The 19,027-nt window shown below is 40.3% G+C and overlaps 1 protein-coding gene across 1 annotated transcript in view; it reads left to right on the forward strand.

Moving 5' to 3' along the window:
* The window catches only part of ANP32E (acidic nuclear phosphoprotein 32 family member E), a 46,548-nt gene that overhangs the window by 13,208 nt on the left and 14,313 nt on the right, over positions 1-19,027 (forward strand). The window contains 2 exon segments of the mRNA XM_053705371.1: positions 1,392-1,514; positions 13,095-13,257. Of these exon segments, the coding sequence (XP_053561346.1) occupies positions 1,392-1,514; positions 13,095-13,257 (286 nt within the window).

The raw sequence follows: 19,027 nt of genomic DNA on the forward strand, positions 1-19,027 counted from the left end.
TCTACTTCTGTTGGTGAGTTGTAGTTCTTACTTAAAGGTCATACAAATCTTATAGGTTAAATTGTGTAATGAATTGGTTCTCTCTCGCTCGTGCTCTCTCAATAAAAAAAAAAGGTGCTAAACTCACCTTATCTGTGCCGCAGAAGATTGCTAAACTCAACAGCACCGGCCACTCGCGGCACATCGCTCTTCAATGAGGTGACTTTTCCCCCTCTAAACAAATATCCATGCGTGTAATCTGACATCCTAGCACGGCTATAAGTTTAGAGGTGGGAACGTTGCCTCATTGGTAAAGGGTGCTGTCGTGGGCGGCCGGGGGCACTGAGTTTAGCGATCTACTGCGGCACAGACATGGTGAGTTTTGCAACTTTTTTTTTTTTTAGTAACTGATGACAAAAACTAAAGTTTTTAGTTATTTTAAATGCTTGGATTTACCATCACTTTAATATGGGTAAAAGGGATTATCTATCTATTTTTTTTTTTTTTTTTTTAATCATAAGTACAGGTGTGATTCAAAAATTCCTCGATCACCTCTGAAATAGATTCTAATCAAAATTAAAAAAAAAAAAAGTTTCCAGGTTAAATTTTTATGCACAAAGGAGGACATTTGTTCTGATACTTTAATATTAATATTTTAAATACAAACTTCCTAGAGAACTTGATACTTTGAAGTTCAGTTCTTCATCAAGGTGCTCTCTTCAATTTATTATTGAACACACTAGGGCCAGAATAAAAAAAAAGGGCTGGGGTACATCTTCGCCCCTGTTCACTTGACATTGCACCCCACTTTTTATCATTGCACATTAAGGCTAATGTGCAAAGTGCCCCCTGTTCAAGCGCAGCCAATCATGAGGGGACTGTTAGTCTCCTCTGTCTGAAAACTCTGGGGGTTTTGAGATACCGCACATAACAGATGACCGCTGCTTCTTAACTCTTGGCTGTAAATTCGCTTATTTACCTTTTGATAAATATGGCTCTAAATTTCATTATACTCCACTATTATAAAAAGTAGGTTTTTATATAGTGAAAGTGTTGTGGGCACTTTCTAGCGTAAATGGCTGCTATGAGCCATATATACTAAAATAGTGTACAGACCATGAGAAAACAAGCAACTTTATATCTCCTTCACCGCTTAGTTTTTAAGCAATTTAAAACTAGGGATACACTTTACATAACGTCTCAATGTACAATCTTTTTCTAAATATGTCCGTATTGCTAAATTGACTCATTCTGCCGAAAGTACTGAACCACTTTGCTTCCAATTTTTAGTTTGTAGAATTTAAAGCCAAATCAATGTATCCAGTTACTAGTTGCAAACACTTGAAAATCCTTGTTCAAGAACTTACTCCTCCCCCTCTTCCTTTATTTTTTTTTATTTTTTTTATATGCAGTTGGAACTCAGTGATAATAACATCTCTGGAGGGTTGGACATGTTGGCAGAAAGGTGTCCCAGCCTCACTTACCTCAACTTGAGTGGCAACAAGATTAAAGATCTGAGCACAGTGGAGGCTCTTGTAAGTGTAACTTCCTCTATGTATCTCTGTATTCTGTTAAAGTCTTTTCATAGATTTATTGAACCATTTGTGTGTCGTCATGACATGCAAATACTACCTAAAATCTCTTGGCTATATACTCTATCTATTCTCTATAGTATAGCCTCGATCGATATATATATATATATATATATATATATATATATATATATATATATATATATATATATATTTTTTTTTTTTTATTATTATTATTTGTGTGTATACACACATTTTTGTAAATATTTTATTATATATTTTCATGTGACAACACTGAAGAAATGACACTTTGCTACAATGTAAAGTAGTGAGTGTACAGCCTGTATAACAGTGTAAATGTGCTGTCCCCTCAAAATAACTCAACACACAGCCATTAATGTCTAAACCGTTGGCAACAAAAGTGAGTACACCCCTAAGTGGAAATGTCCAAATTGGGCCCATTTAGCCATTTTCCCTCCCCGGTGTCATGTGACTTGTTAGTGTTACAAGGTCGCAGGTGTGTTAAATTTGGTGTTATCGCTCTCACTCTCTCATATTGGTTACTGGACGTTCAACATGGCACCTCATGGCAAAAAACGGAGTATCTGAAAGGATCTGAAAAAAAAATTGTTGCTCTACAAAAAAAATGGCATAGGCTATAAGAAGATTGCCAAGACCCTGAAAATGAGCTGCAGCACGGTGGGAGAGACCATACAGCGGTTTCACAGCACAGGTTCCACTCAGAACAGGCCTCGCCATGGTCGACCAAAGAAGTTGAGTGCTCGGCGTCCTATCCAGAGGTTGTCTTTGGGAAATAGACTACTTAGTGCTGCCGAGGTTGAATGGGGGGGGGGGGGGGGTCAGCCTGTCAGTGCTCAGACCATACACTGCATCAAATTGGTCTGCATGGCTGTCATCCCCGAAGGAAGCCTCTTCTAAAGATGATGCACAAGAAAGCCTGCAAATAGTTTGCTGAAGACAAGCAGACTAAGGACATGGATTACTGGAAGATGCTTATTTGGGTTAGATGGTGTCAAGCGTGTGTGGCGGCAACCGGGTGAGGAGTACAGACAAGTGTGTCTTGCCTACAGTCAAGCATGGTGTCATGGTCTGGGCCTGCATGAGTGCTGCCAGCACTGGGGAGCTACAGTTCATTGAGGGAACCATGAATGCCAACATGTACTTCTAAGTCAATTGCTATCTTTCTTTCCAAGGTAATAAGTCATTTGGTTCTCAGTTGGATTTGATTATTTCAACTGTCACTGGGGGGAAGGGAGTTTTTTTTTGCCTCAGGATAAGACCTAAGGGTAAATCTAAAGCTTCTAACCGTTTTTGTTCCTTTCGACAAAATAAGGAACAGAAACCTAATCCCTCCCCCAAGGAATCTGTTTCTAATTGGAAGCCTTCCTCGAATTGGAATAAATGCAAGCCATTTAAGAGATCAAAGCCAGCCCCCAAGTCCGCATGAAGGTGCGGCCCTCATTCCAGCTCAGCTGGTAAGGGGCAGATTAAGATTTTTCAAAATCAGTGGATTGAGTATTGTCTCTCAGGGGTACAGAACAGGATTCAGAGTAAGACCGCCTGTGAGAATATTTTTTTTTCTCACGCATCACTGCAAACTCAGTAAAGGCTCAGGCTTTCCTGAAGTGTGTTTCAGACCTGGAATTATCAGGGGTAATCATGCCAGTTCTGTTTCAGGAACAGGGTCTGGGGTTTTATTTAAATCTATTCATTGTCCCAAAGAGAGAAAATTCATGCAGGCCAGATCTGGATCTACAGATTTTGAATCGATATGTAAGAGTACCAACTTTCAAAATGGTGACTAAGGACTATTCTGCCTTTTGTTCAGCAAGGGCATTATATGTCCACAATAGACTTACAGGATGCATATCTTCGTATTCCGATTCATCCAAATCACTATCAGTTCCTGAGATTTTTTTTTCTAGACAAGCATTACCAATTTGTTGCTCTTCCTTTTGGCTTGGCGACAGTTTCAAGAATATTTTCAAAGGTTCTTGGTGCCCTACTCTCTGTAATCGGAGAGCGGGGTATTGCTGTGTTTCCTTATTTGGACGATATCTTGTTACTTGCTCAGTCTTTACGTTCTGCAGAATCTCACACAAATCAACTTCAAAAACATGGTTGGAGGATCAATTTACCAAAAAGTTATTTGATTCCTCAGACAGGGGAAACCTTTTTAGGTTTCCAGATAGATTCAGTGTCCATGACCTTGTCTCTAACAGACAAGAGACGTTTGAAATTGGTTGCAGTCTGTCGGATTCTTCAGTCTTTCATTCCCTTCAGTAGCTATGTGCATGGAAGTTTCAGGTCTCATGACTGCAGCATCGGACACTATCCCCTTTGCTCGTTTTCATATGAGACCTCTCCAGCTTTGTATGCTGAACCAATGGTGCAGGGATTATACAAGGATATCACTATTAATATCCTTAAATCCCAATGTTCGACTATCTCTGACTTGGTGGTTAGATCACCATCATATTGTTCTAGGGGCCTCTTTCGTTCATCCAACCTGGACTGTGATCACAACAGATGCAAGTCTTTCAGGTTGGGGAGCTGTTTGCGGATCTCAGACAGCACAAGGGGTTTGGAAATCTCAAGAGGCGAGATTACAAATAAATATTTTTGAACTCCGTGCAATTCTCAGGGCTCTTCAGTTTTGGCCTATATTGGAGTGAACCGTTTGTTTTCAGACAGACAATATCACAACTGTTTCATATGTCAATCATCAGGGTGGGGCTCAGTCCTAAAGCTATGAAAGAAGTATCTCGTATACTTGTTTGGGCGGAATCCAGCTCTTGTCTAATTTCTGCGGTTCATATTCCAGGTACAGACAATTGGGAAGCGGATTATCTCAGTCGTCAACCTTTACATCCGGGAGAGTGGTCTCTCCACCCAGATGTGTTTTCTTAAATTGTTCAGATGTGGGGTCTTACCGAAATAGATCTGATGGCATCTCATCTAAACAAGAAACTTCCCAGGTACCTGTCCAGGTCCAGGGATCCTCAGGCGAAAGCAGTGGATGGGTTGACACTTCCTTGGTGTTATCAACCTGCTTATATTTTCCTGCCTCTAGTTCTTCTTCCAAGAGGGATCTCCAAAATCATCATGGAACAATCGTTTGTGTTGCTGGTGGCTCCAGCATGGCCTCACAGGTTTTGGTATTTGGATCTTATTCGGATGTCCAGCTGCCAACCTTGGCCACTTCCATCAAGACCGGACCTTCTTTCTCAAGGTCCGTTTTTCCATCAGGAACTCAAATCATTAAATTTGAAGGTATGTAAATTGAACGCCTAGTGCTTAGTCATAGAAGTTTCTCTGATACTATGTTACAGGCTCGTAAATCTGTTTCTAGAAATATTTATTATCGAGTTTTGAAGACTTACATTTCATAGTGTTCCTTTCATAAATTCTCTTGGCATTCTTTTAGAATTCCTAGAATTTTACATTTTCTTCAGGATGGTTTGGATAAAGGAATGTCTGCAAGTTTCTTGAAAGGACAAATCTCTGCTTTGTTTTATTCCACAGAAAAATTGCTAAACTTTCTGATATTCACTGTTTGTACAGGCTTTGGTTCGTATCAAGCCTGTCATTAAATCAATCTCTCCTCCTTGGAGTCTTAATTTGATTTTGAAGGCTCTACAGGCTCTTCCATTTGAGTAAATAAAGAGAAGCGCTCAACCTGGGAACGAACAATAGCATAATAGCTTGTTCTATAGCTAGTTACCACCCTAGAAGCAGCCTCTTTTTGCGCAATATGTGCCTTTCACAGAGAAGAACTTCCCTGTAGCATATCAGTCTGATCCTGACTTAACAGTGCAGTCCAGCCCCGAAATACCAGGCAATCCCTCTCTGAACGAGAGAAACGGCAAAACCCCAGACGTACGTTTCGGCCTATTGTGGGCCTCGTCAGTGAGGTGCAGCCATATCCCTCTAGGCACACTGAACAACGGGTCCACGTCTGGATTCCCGCATCACGCTTAGGGAGACTTCCCCAAATGTCATAATTTGCATAAATAAAAAGAGAGAAGCGCTCAACCTGGGAACGAATAATAGCTTGTTCTATGGCTAGTTACCACCCTAGAAGCAGCCTCTTTTTGCTCAATATGTGCCTTCCATTTGAGCCTATGCATTCTTTGGACATTAAACTACTTTCTTGGAAAGTGTTGTTCCTTTTGGTCATCTCTTCTGCTAGAAAAGTTTCTGAATTATCTGCTCTCTTGTGAATCTCCTTTTCTGATTTTTCATCAGGATAAAGCAGTTTTGCAGACTTCATTTAAATTTTTACCTAAGGTTGTGAATTCTAACAACATTAATAGAGAAATTGTTGTCCCTTCTTTGTGTCCTAATCCTAAGAATTCTTTGGAGAGATCTTTACGTTCTTTGGATGTGGTGAGAGCTCTGAAATATTATGTTGAAGCTATTAAAGATTTCAGGAAGACTTCTAGCACTTCCTCGTGCTGTCAGACTTGCCCTTAACCTCTCCTCCTTTAAACGTTCCCTAAAGACCTTTCTGTTCTGTTCAGGGAAGCTCATCACCCGACTTATTAACATACTAACTTAACTAACAGCAGCCCTCTATCTCCTCACTAATATCACTTTCACCTTTGCAGTCCCCACCTCCTGTTTCCCATCCTACCCATCTAGATTGTAAGTTCCCACGGGAATAGGGCCCTCAATTCCCCGTTTTTTTGGTTTTTTTTGTAAAATTGTCGTATTGTTTCTACATTGTACTGTTATCCTTGTACCCATGAGCAGCGCTGCGGAATCTCTTGGCGCTTTATAAATAAAGAATAGTCTATTTGTTATCTTTTCTGGTTCCAGGAAAGGTCAGAAGGCTTCTGTGGTTTCTTTGGCGTCGTGGTTAAAGATTTTGATTCATCAGAGAATTACAGCTTATTCTACTAGATCAGTTTCAACTTCTTGGGCTTTTAAGAATGAAGCTTCAGTTGATCAGATTTGCAAAGCAGCAACTTGGTCTTCTTTGCATACATTTAGTAAATTCTACCATTTTGATGTATTTGCTTCTTCGGAAGCAGTTTTTGGTAGAAAAGTTCTTCAGGCAGCTGTTTCAGTTTGATTCTTCTGCTTATGTTTTAAATTTTTTCTTTTATTTATGAGAATAAACTTATATTTGGGTTGTGGATTAATTTTTTTTCAGCGAAATGGCTGTTTTTATTTTATCCCTCCCTCTCTAGTGACTCTTGCGTGGAGTTCCACTTCTTGGGTATTGCTATCCCATACGTCACTAGCTCATGGACTCTTGCCAATTACATGAAAGAAAACATAATTTATGTAAGAACTTACCTGATAAATTAATTTCTTTTACAAGATATGACAAGTCCACGGATTTCATCTTTGTGGATTTTAACCTCCTGCTAGCAGGAAGTGGAAAAGAGCACCACAGCAGAGTTTTATATATAGCTCCTCCCTTCCCCTCCCCCTCCAGTCATTCTCTTTGCCTGTGTTAGTGATAGGAAGAGGTAAAGTGAGGTGTTAGTTTAGATTCTTCAATCAAGAAGTTTTTTATTTTAAAATGGTGCCAGTGAGTACTATTTTCCTCAGGGAGAAATCGTCAATCTATAACTTCCCAAGAGGAGTGGAGACATCTTATTTTTCTGCCCTGATGTTGATGATCTTAGCAAATGTTATCTAAGATCCATGCTGGTTCCCACAGAGCAGTTGAAAATAGAGTAAAGAAACATCTTCAGTGTGGAGAACCTTGTCATGCTACAAGCAGCATTGAGGTATGTTTGTCATTTGTTTCTGGGGAGACTTGATGCATCAGAACAGGCTGACATTATTCCCTATCTGGGGAGGGTAAATCAGTATGCACTACATGTATAGTAATGGTGTACCTGGAATTCCCTTTATATTAACTGCTAACTGTGTCTAATATCACTTATAATTGTTTAGTATGGGCTGAATGCTGGGATATGCGGTTGCTGGATAGTTTGTTTGTCAGGCAGTGAGGCTTGATATTGGGACATACTTGTGTAAGAGGGGCACATGGCTTTGCTTTTTATTACTATCGACATGTTTGGGGTTTGCAACCCATGCGGGTCTCTGTAACAGCTAGTGTTACGCCCAAGGGGGGCGGGCCTATTTTCGCACACTCAGACGTGCAGTTTCACCCGAATTGCATAGACAGTAAAGTCCTGTGCTCCGGTGGGGCCTAACTTGTTTGGCCATTTGAAGGGTCTTCAAAGCTTCTCAAGTAGCAGCAGTGTATTCCGGGGGCAGGTAGGCGCCACAGCAGAGCTGTTGCGAGGTGCAGGGGCCTGAAGAAATATTTTTTTTTTGTCATAACTGTTAAATTATGTTACATTGCGTTTTACACATCTAAGCAAGCCGGTGCAATATTAGAATATTTTGGGCACATTAAAATTTTTATTGCCACAAATGCTGTTTTAAAGATAACAGAAAAATTGTTGTGCTTTTATTATTTAAAGGCGCAGTACACTTTTTTTTTTTTTATGTAAAGGTTTTTTGCCTTAAGAGGTCAATAAATAAAGCTAAGAACGACTTTTATTGCTAGTTTAACATGTCTCAACTTGACATGTGTTTAGATGCCATTGTGGAACCCCCCACTTACTTTTTGTCCCTCATGTACTGAAAGGGCCTTACAATGTAAAACCCAGTAATGCTTTTCACAGAGAAGAACTTTCCTGTAGTATATCAGTCTGATCCCGCCTATTACGGTCAGTCCAGCGCCGAAATACCAGGCAATTCCTCTCTGAACAAGGAACACAGCAACCCCAGACGATCGTTTCGGCCTTCATTGGGCCTCGTCAGTGAGGTGTAGCCATATTCCTCTAAGCACACTGAGCAAGGAGTCCACGTCTGGTTTCCCCTCTTTTCCCATAGGGAGACTAAATACACACAGAGAAACACAGGAACGAACAAAATGGCTCAATACTATTGTTAGCCTGTTTTATGGCGATTTACCACCAGGGTGTAGCTTGTTTCAAATAAAAATATTAATCAGGAAATTTGTTGTTCCTTTGATTCCTAACCCTTCATCTAGGAAGGAGAGACTGTTACATAATTTGGACGTGGTCCGTGCCTTGAAGTTTTACTTACAGGCGACTAAGGAGTTTCGTCAATCGTCTTCTCTGTTTGTTTTTCTGGGAAGCGTAGGGGTCAGAAAGCTATGGCTACCTCTTTCTTTTTGGCTGAAGAGTATAATTCGTTTTGCATATGAGACTGCTGGACAGCAGCCTCCTGAACGTATTACGGTTCATTCCACTAGGGTTGTTGCTTCCTCATGGGCATTTAAATATGATGCGTCCGTGGAACAGATTTGCAAAGCTGCAAATTGGTCTTCTCTTCACACTTTTTCCAAATTTTACAAATTTGATACTTTTGCCTCATCCTAGGCTGCTTTTGGGGGGAAAGTTCTTCGAGCAGTGGTGCCTTCCGTTAAGGTTCCCTGTCTTGTCCCTCCCGTTTCATTTGTGTCCTATAGCTTTGGTATTGTATCCCACAAGTAAGGATGAAATCCGTGGACTCATCGTATCTTGTAAAAGAAAAGGGAAATTTATTCTTACCTGATAAATTTGTTTCTTTTACGATACGATGAGTCCACGGCCCTCCCTGTTATGAGACAGGTCTTTATTTTTGTTAAACTTCACCTCTGCTCCTTGGCTTTTCCTTTCTCTTCCTAACTTCGGTCGAATGACTGGGTTGGGAGGGAAGGGAGGAGCTATTTATGCAGCTCTGCTGTGGAGCTCTTTGCCTCCTCCTGATGACCAGGAGGCGATATCCCACAAGTAAGGATGAAATCCGTGGACTCATCGTATTGTAAAAGAAACAAATTTATCAGGTAACAATAAATTTCCCTTTTTAAAACTTCTCATGAAATTTCAAATGACCGACAACATACTGAATTATCCTCCTCCTAATGAGGATCTAGCTGGTTCAGAAGATCCTGCCTCAGATATTGACACTGACAAATCTACTTATTTATTTAAAATGGAGTATATTCGTTCTTTGTTAAAAGAAGTGTTGATTACATTGGATATGGAGGAAACTAGTCCTCCTTGATATTAAAACTAGTAAATGTTTAAATTCTGTTTATAAACCTCCTGTGGTTATTCCAGAGGTTTTTCCAGTTCCTGATGCTATTTCTGATATGATTTCTAATTAATGGAAAAGGCCTGGTGGTACTTTTATTCCTCCAAGGTTTAAAAAATCGTATCCTTTGCCAGCAGTTAGATTGGAGTTTTGGGAAAAGATCCCCAAAGTTGATGGGGCTATCTCTACTCTTGCTAAACGTACTACTATTCCTACGGAAGATAGTACTTCTTTTAAAGATCCTTTAGATAGGAAACTTGAATCTTATCTAAGGAAAGCCTATTTATATTCATGTCATCTTCTCGGGTCTGCAATTTCTTTGGCTGATGTTTCAGCTGCATCAATTTTTTGGTTGGAAAATTTAGCACAACAAGAATTGGATTCTGATTTGTCTAGCATTGTTAGCTTGCTTCAACATGCTAATCATTTTATTTGTGATGCCATTTTTGATATCGTCAAAATTGATGTTAAATCTGTCTTTAGCTATTTTAGCTAGAAGAGCTTTATGGCTTAAATCTTGGAATGCTGACATGACTTCTAAGTCCAGATTGCTATCTTTCTTTCCAAGGTAATAAGTTATTTGGTTCTCAGTTGGATTTGATTAATTCAACTGTCACTGGGGGGGGGGAGGGAGTTTTTTTTTTTTTTTTGCCTCAGGATAAATCTAAAGCTTCTAACCGTTTTCGTTCCTTTCGACAAAATAAGGAACAGAAACCTTATCCTTCCCCCAAGGAATCTGTTTCCAATTGGAAGCCTTCCTCAAATTGTAATAAATCCAAGCCATTTACGAAATCAAAGCCAGCCCCCAAGTCCGCATGAAGGTGCGGCCCTCATTCCAGCTCAGCTGGTAGGGGGCAGATTAAAATTTTTCAAAGATGTTTGGATCAATTCAGTCCAAAATCATTGGATTCAGAGTATTCTCTCAGGGGTACAGAATAGGATTCAGAGTAAGACTGCCTGTGAGAAGATTTATTTTCTCACGCATTCCAGCACACCAGTAAAGGTTCAGGCTATCCTGAAGTGTTTCAGACCTGGAGTTATTAGGGGTAATCATGCCAGTTCTGTTTCAGGAACACAGGGTCTGTGGTTTTTTTCAAATCTATTCATTGTCCCAAAGAAAGAAAATTTAATTCAGAGCAGTTTTGGATCTAAAGATTTTGAATCTATAAGTAAGAGTACCAACTTACAAAATGGTGACTATAAGGACTATTCTGTCTTTTGTTCAGCAAGGGCATTATATGTCCACAATAGACTTACAGGATGCATATCTTCATATTCCGATTTATCCAGATCTCCATCAGTTCCTGAGATTCTCTTTTCTACACAATCATTACCAATTTGTTGCTCTTCCTTTTGGCCTAGCTACCGCTCCTAGAATCTTTTCAAAGGTTCTAGGTGCCCTACTCTGTAATCAGAGAGCGGGGTATTGCGGTATTTCCTTATTCGGGCGATATCTTGGTACTCACTCAGTCTTTACGTTCTGCAGAATCTCACACAAATCAACTAGTGTTGTTTCTTCGAAGACATGGTTGGAAGATCAATTTACCAAAAAGTTCTTTCATTCCTCAGATAAAGGTAACCTTTTTAGGTTTCCAGATAGATTCAGTGTCCATGACTTTGTCTCTAACAGACAAACGTTTGAAATTGGTTGCAGCCTGTCGGAACCTTCAGTCTCAATCATTTCCCTTCAGTAGCTATGTGCCCTGCCTCAGAGAATTACAGCTCATTCTACTAGATCAGTTTCCACTTCCTGAGCTTTTAAGAATGAAGCTTCAGTTGATAAGATTTGCAAAGCTGCTACTTGGTCTTCTTTGCATACATTCACTAAATTCTACCGTTTTGATGTATTTGCTTCTTCGAAAGCAGTTTTTGGTAGAAAAGTTCTTCAGGCAGCGGTTTCAGTTTGATTTTTGTGCTTTTGATTTAAGTTTTTTTCCTCAGTTATGAGAATTGACTTATATTTTGGGTTGTGGGTTATTTTTTCAGCAGAAAATGGCTGTTTTTATTTTTATCCCCTCTCTAGTGACTCTTCTGTGGAGTTCCACATCTTTGGTATTGCTATCCCATACGTCACTAGCTCATGGACTTTTGCCAATTACATGAAAGAAAACATAATTTGTGTAAGAACTTACCTGATTCATTTATTTCATATTGGCAAGAGTCCATGAGGCCCACCCCCTTTGTTATGGTGGTTATGATTTTTTTTTTTTTGTATAAAGCACAATTATTTCCAAATTCCTTTGATGCTTTTTACTCCTTTCTTTATCATCCCACTACTTGGCTATTCGTTAAACTGAATTGTGGGTGTGGTGAGGGGTGTATTTATAGGCATTTTGAGGTTTGGGAAACTTTGCCCCTCCTGGTAGGATTGTATATCCCATACGTCACTAGCTCATGGACTCTTGCCAATATGAAAGAAATGAATTTATCAGGTAAGTTCTTACATAAATTATGTTTTTACCTAAGGGTGTTTCCGCTCACAATATTAAGAAATTGTTCCGTATTTGTCCCAATCCTCATCCCTCTAAGTAGAGGCTGTTGCATTATCTGGACGTGGTTAGAGATTTAAAGTTCTATTGTCATGCTACCAAGGAATTTTGTCAGTCATCCTCCTTATTTGTCCTACATTCTGGCAGGTGCAAAGGTCAGAAAGCAATTGCTGTTACTCTTGCCTTCTGGCTTAGAAGTTTGATTCGCATGGCATATGTTGAAGCGGGCCAGCAGCCTCCTTTGTGAATTACTGCACATTCTACCCGTGCTGTGTCTTCTTCCTGGGCCTTCAAGAATGAGGCTTCAGTTGAACAGGTATGTAAGGCTGCAACTTGGTCCTCATTGCATACTTTCACAAAATTTTACAGATTTAATGTTTTTTCCTCAGCAGAGGCATCCTTTGGGAGAAAGGTTCTTCAAACGGTGGTGCCTAGTTCTTAGAACTTCCTCCCCCCCCCCCCCCCTCCTACATTGTGGGCTCCACGGTTGGGTATTGAATGCCCATTGGTTGTGAATAGATTCCGTGAACTCGCTGCCATCACAAATAAAACATAATTTATGCTTACCTGATTAATTTTATTTTTTGGCAGCGAGTCCACGAACCTGCTCTGAATTAATGTAGTGGCAGCAATCTTATGGCACCTCTGTACCCCTTTTTTTAGCTCTATATTTTTCCTTATCCTTGGCTTGAACTACTGAGTGTAGGGGAAGTGGGAGGGATATTTGAGCTCTGTTTTTGGTCTTTGCCTCTTCCATAGGTTATGAATGGATTAAGTTCTAATTTCCATTTAAAATAAGTCAATTATCTTATGTCACAGCTTAAATGAGATTTTAAGCATTTAAAGGGCATACTCTCTAGGGAGCAGGACCCTGTAATACTTCTGACCCATTCTTTCTTTCCTGTCTAGTTGTTGTACCCTGTGAAAAACACTGGAATCTGTTTTGTATTATAAATTAAGATTACATTTGCTTATTAAATTCATATTTTTATATATTTAGATAAATTTAAAGAATTTGAAGAGCTTGGATCTGTTTAATTGTGAGATAACCAACCTAGAAGATTACAGAGAAAACATCTTTCAACGACTTTCCCAAATCACTTATCTTGATGGTTTTGATCAAGAAGATAATGAAGCTCCAGACTCAGAAGAGGAAGATGATGGTAGGTTTTTCTTTTAACCTAGTTTGCTGATTCTGAGTTATTGTATTGCTACCATGATGTATGCAAAGTGGAAATTAAAGGTTCATAAAACTGTTCCAACATTTTAAAAATGACCAACTTTTTTCATACCACATTATTCCATTGTCTTATAGTTGAAGACAGCCACTACACGCATTCATTGAAAATCTGGAAAGCTTTCATCCAATCATTGCACATATTATAAGTGCTATGAATATTCAATAAGTACAAGCACATTCACATGCAGTTCCTGACCCTACCTCTCACAAATCTTCCTTCCTTCGGTAAACACTTATGCGCAGCGCTCCTGTTTTACGTGACAACCAATCTGCATAAAGAAAGTGTTCACACAGATCGTTGCGTTCTCCTAAAGCAGAGATGAATCATGGGAATAAACATGGTATGCTCACTCCTGAGGGCTATATGTAGAGCTAGACTTGGTTAGCTTTGCATAATGAGCCAAACAGAGGGAGTGCAAGTAATAAGAAATAAAATTAAATGTTGGGGCTATAAAACATACAAATATTTTAACACATTTAGATTTAAAATGAATAAATTTAAACATTATGCTAAATTAAGATTATTATTTTGTTTTTTAAGGTTTTATGTCCCTTTAAACCAAAAACCTTCAGGGACAGAGTTTTGGGACAGTTAAATCATAAGTAGACACAGCTTAGAACTACTCCTTTTAAGTTTTATTTTAATAGTCAAACTCGAAGATCAATCAGAGTTATTAATCTCTCTCCCACAGTGTACACTTTTCTGATACTATTTTCAGCCACCCTCTGCCACAAACGATTCATTTCATTTTTAATATTGCTTTTCAATATGTGGCCATTGTTGAGTTCAAGGGATTTGGTCTCCCAGAGAGGTGACTCTTCCTATGTCTTCCTTCATTGAGGACTCATGGCAATCTGTTTTACACTGCTTCATTAGGAGGCTACTCTCCTAGGCCTTCCTGTGTGTGTCTGCGCATGTAATCAAGGTTGTGCATGTGGTCACCCTTTTAGGCGCTTAGATACCAAGAGAAGTTATTTGCTCCCAAATGGCTTAGGGTACATTCCTTTATACTGGCTTGCCAGTTTTAGATCAGACGGCCTGGTTAGAAAATTGCTAATGCTATGCATTTTCTCATCTTATGTGAACACATTCAAGAGTGCATGCAAGTACTTTTGTTTACTATTCCCGTTTCTTAACTATGGCATGGAGAGTCCACAACTTCATTCCAAGCAGGAGGAGGCAAAGAGCACCCCAGCAGAGCTGTTAAAGGGACAGTCAACACCAGCATTTTTGTTGTTTAAAAAGATAGATAATCCCTTTATTGCACATTCCCCAGTTTTGCATAACCAGCACTGTTATATTAATACACTTTTTACTTCTGTGACTAACTTGTATCTAAGCATCTTCTGACCACCCCTAATCACATTACTTTTAATTACTATCTATTGACTTGCATTTTAGCCAATTAGTGCAGTGTCTGCCACAGCAATTTTGCGCCACATGCTTATCTAAGACCTTGAAATTGAATAATAATAAGAAAGCCTAAGCTTTGTCCTCAGACATCCCAAGCCCTGATAGTTTCACATGCAGTGCCTTGCACTTCCTCTCAACCTCCTTGGGGTGTTTGCCAGGAGATAACCTCTGCGGTGTCTGCAGCTTTATCTGCTTTCCCTACTTCGGGTAAGCATAAGAGGAAATAGACATTTCTGCTAGTAAAGTTTCTGACCCCTCTAAATCTGTGCTGGTCAACCTTTCCCAAGTGTCTGATTAGGATACGTCTGTAGCTTCTGATGGTGAAACTGACATGATGGGGAAGAAATTCTACAGAATCTGAAGTAAATTTCAGATATAAAGTGCCATGATACCCAAATGTTGAAACACGTGAAACTAATGCAGCATAGCTGTAAAAAACTGACTAGAAAATATCAGCTAAACATCTGTTGTAAAAGAGATTTTACCTCCAAAATGTCCTGAGTATTTAAACCCCATTGCAAAGGATTTTAAGCAGCAAATCGGTATGTCTGTCCTGGGACAGCCAAGGGAGTGAGCTTCTTGCACACTCATTATTTCCCTATTCTGTTTAAGGAAGTTTACTATGAAATCTCATGAGATAAAAGTAAAAGTTTGACCTCAGCACTGCTGTTGCTGATTGGCTGCTATTCATTTCTTTTTTTTTTTTACCTGCAGCTGAAGTATAACTTTTTACACAGTACTTACTTTGCTGAGCTCAGGAAATTGTGAGGTAAAATATCTTTCTTTTTTAAGACACCATGAGTCCACAGATCATCTTAATTACTAATGGGATATTCACCTCCTGGTCAGCAGGAGGAGGCAAAGAGCACCACAGCAGAGCTGTTAAATAGCTCCTCCCTTCCCTCCCATTCCAGTCATTCTCTTTGCCTATGTTAGTGATAGGAAGAGGTAAAGTGAGGTGTTATAAAAGATTCTTCAATCAAGAGTTTATTATTTTTAAAGTAGTGCCAGAGAGTCCTACTTTGTCCTAGGGTGTAGCCATATCCCATATCAGTCTCTACAGTAGACCTTTTTGGTGGCTTTAAAGCAATGGGAACTTGTGGGACATAATTCTCACTGCACCTCCCATGTATTTGCTGCCCTGTGTGCCTTTGTCTGAGGAAAAGGATTACTCGGCATGCTTTTTTTTTTTTTTTTCCACAGGTCAATGGGAGGGAGAGGACCTCTTAAACATGGGATCTGCCTTGCTGTCAGGCAGAGGATGAGGTAAGTGCTAACTTTTTGTCTAGGGATAGAAAGATCTCAGAAAAAAGTTTGAGCACGGTATTTCTTTTACAAGATACGATTTCATCCTTGTCAGATATTGCCTCCTGGTCAGTAGGAGGAGGCAAAGAGCACCACAGCAGAGCTGTATATACAGCGCCTCCCTTCCCTCCCCCTCCAGTCATTCTCTTTGCCTGTGTTAGTGATAGGAAGAGGTAAAGTGAGGTGTTAGTTTAGATTCTTCAATCAAGAAGTTTTTTATTTTAAAATGGTACCAGTGGGTGCTATTTTGCTATGGGGTGTAGCTGTATTCCTTGTCAGCCTCTAGAGTAGAGCACAGGTGGCTTTAGAGCAATGGGAACTGGTGGGGTTTTAGCTTCACTGCGCCTCCCATACTGGTGCTGCCCTTATGTTGATGGTCTTAGAGAATATTAACTAAGACCCTTCTGTGTTCACAGAGCTGCAGGAGGGAGAAAGGACCTCTTGATACTGTGAGACTTTCATGCTGTCGCTCGGCATAGAGCTAAGTGCAGTCTTTTATTACTGGGGCTTTCAGCATATCTCAGAATTGGCTGTACACTGCTTATCTGTTTGGGACTATGGGCTCTGTAAAGGACTTTCCTATTAACAGTGTGTGGGTTCTCATTATGGAATAAGAGGATGTCAACCGACACAATGATTTGTTTTATCAGGCTGTACTGGCCTTTATTTAAGTAGGCCTAGAAACGCTGGGATTCATTGTTTGTATTCACAATAGAGCAAGCGTGGGGCTGACGCTGGGAGTGTGTCGGAGTCTGATTAATGGACTCCGGTGCGCAGCAGGGTTGTACTTTTTTGCCGATAGTTGTGGATCACTTAGGTCGCGATGGGCGGGGTTTTCACTTGGTGCGCTTTGTCTTAGTAGCTGCGCAGTATTCTCCTCAGGAAGTCACCGGCTGTTCGTGCAGACATTGCGAGTGACACCTCGACCGCATGGTTTGCAAAATAAAGCAATCGTTTTTAGGTGTTGTCGGCTAAAGTTCAGTTTGGTGCCAAGAAGTGGTCGGCGGACTGTGGGGGCAGGTAGACGCCTCGGCAGAGCTGTTTAGGTGACGTGCTGTAGCTTTTATTTTATTTTTTTTGAGAAGTTAACGTTTTTCTGTGCATCAGGAAAATTATCAGTCTTTACTTTTTAAAGAGACGGTGCTTTGTCAGGATTACTTTATACTGACAAGCTTTTTAACCATTAATTGGATTTCATTTACATAAAGAATATAAAATAATTTTTTATTTTTTTTCCTAATTCTGCTAGTATGGATCCAGACAATATTCAGACTGTAGCATGCTCTGTGTTTCGATGCCACTGTGGAACCTCCGGTTCCTTTTTGTCCTTCATGTTGTGAGAGAGCCTTACATTATAGAGATAAAAATTTGTTTGATAAACTTTTGCTTAAGACTGATGCTTCTCAAGAGTCTACAGATGAGATGCAAGGTATGCCGCAGCTTTCTCCCCAAGCGTCACAGCCCTTAACGCCCGCGCAAGCGGTGCCATGTATTTCGCCAGTGTCTGCAGCATTTGCTTTAAAAGTCATTGCTGCAGTTATGTCCTCTACAGTTTCTGATGCGTTGTCCAATTCTCCCATATTGCACGGCAAGCGTACAAGAAAGGACAACTATGTAGTCAATTCTGCCTCTGATACTATGATGGCGATTACGGATGTACCCTCCCGTGGTTCTGAATTGGAGAGTACGGAGGTACTCTGAGGGTGAACTTTCTGAATCAGGGAGTGCTTTGCCCTTAACTGATTCTGATGTGGTTTCTTTCAGGTTTAAGCTTGTGCACCTCGGTTTATTACTGAGGGAGGTGTTGGTTACTCTGGATGACTGTGACTCAATTGTGGTTCCGCCAGAGAAATTGAGTAAGTTAGACAGATACTTGGAAGTTCCTTCTTGCTCAGATGTCTTTCCTGTTCCTAACAGGACTTCAGAGATTATTGTGAAAGTATGGGAGAGACCAGGCATTCCCTTCTCTCCTTCGCCCGTATTTAAAAAGATGTATCCTATAGCCGATGCTTTTAGGGATTCTTAGCAGACTGTCCCTAAAGTAGAGGGGGCCATTTCTACCCTGGCCAAACGGACTACTATTCCTATCGAGGATAGTTGTGCTTTTAAGGACCCTATGGATAAGAAGTTAGAGGGTCTCCTTAAAAAGATTTACGTTCACCAGGGATTCTTTTTGCAACTGGCGGCCTGCATTGTTAATGACCAGTGCGGCCGCTTATTGGTTTGATGCTCTAGAGGAATCTCTTAAAACAGACTCCTTTGGAGGAGATACAGGATCGGATTAAAGCTCTTAAATTAGCTAATTTGTTCATTATGGATGCTTCTCTGCAGATTACTAAATTAGCGGCTAAGAGTTCGTGCTTTGCCATCTTAGCACGTAGGGCTTTATGGTTAAAGTCTTGGTCTGCGGATGTGTCATCCAAGTCTTAGTTTTTGGCTATTCCTTACAAGGGGAAGACCCTGTTCGGGCCTGACTTGAAGGAAATTATTTCTGACATAGCGGGAGGCAAGGGTTATCTCCTCCCTCAGGATAAAAAGTCCAAATAGAGAGGGCGACAGAATAATTTTCGTTCTTTTCAAAATTTCAAAGGAGTTTCCTCTTCCGCTAAACAGGAAGGGAATTATTCACAAACCAAGTCCACTTGGAGAACCAACCAGTCTTGGAACAAGGGTAAACAATCCAAGAAGCCTGCTGCTGCTACCAAGTCAGCATGAAGGGTCGGCCCCCGATCCGGGACCGGATCTTGTGGGGGTTCAGGCTCTCTCTTCGTCCAGGCCTGGTTAAGAGATGTTCAGGACCCCTGGACACTGGAAATTGTCTCAGGGGTATCAGTTGGAATTCAGAAGCTCTTCTCCCAGAGAAAGGTTTCTCGATTATTTGCAGACCAGATAAAGAGAGGTGTCCCTACGTTGTGTAGGAGACCTCTCTTCCATGGGAGTAATATGTCATGTTCCAATACAGGGACAGGGGTTT

Source organism: Bombina bombina, chromosome 1 (genome assembly GCF_027579735.1).
Source record: "Bombina bombina isolate aBomBom1 chromosome 1, aBomBom1.pri, whole genome shotgun sequence".
NCBI lineage: Eukaryota > Metazoa > Chordata > Amphibia > Anura > Bombinatoridae > Bombina > Bombina bombina.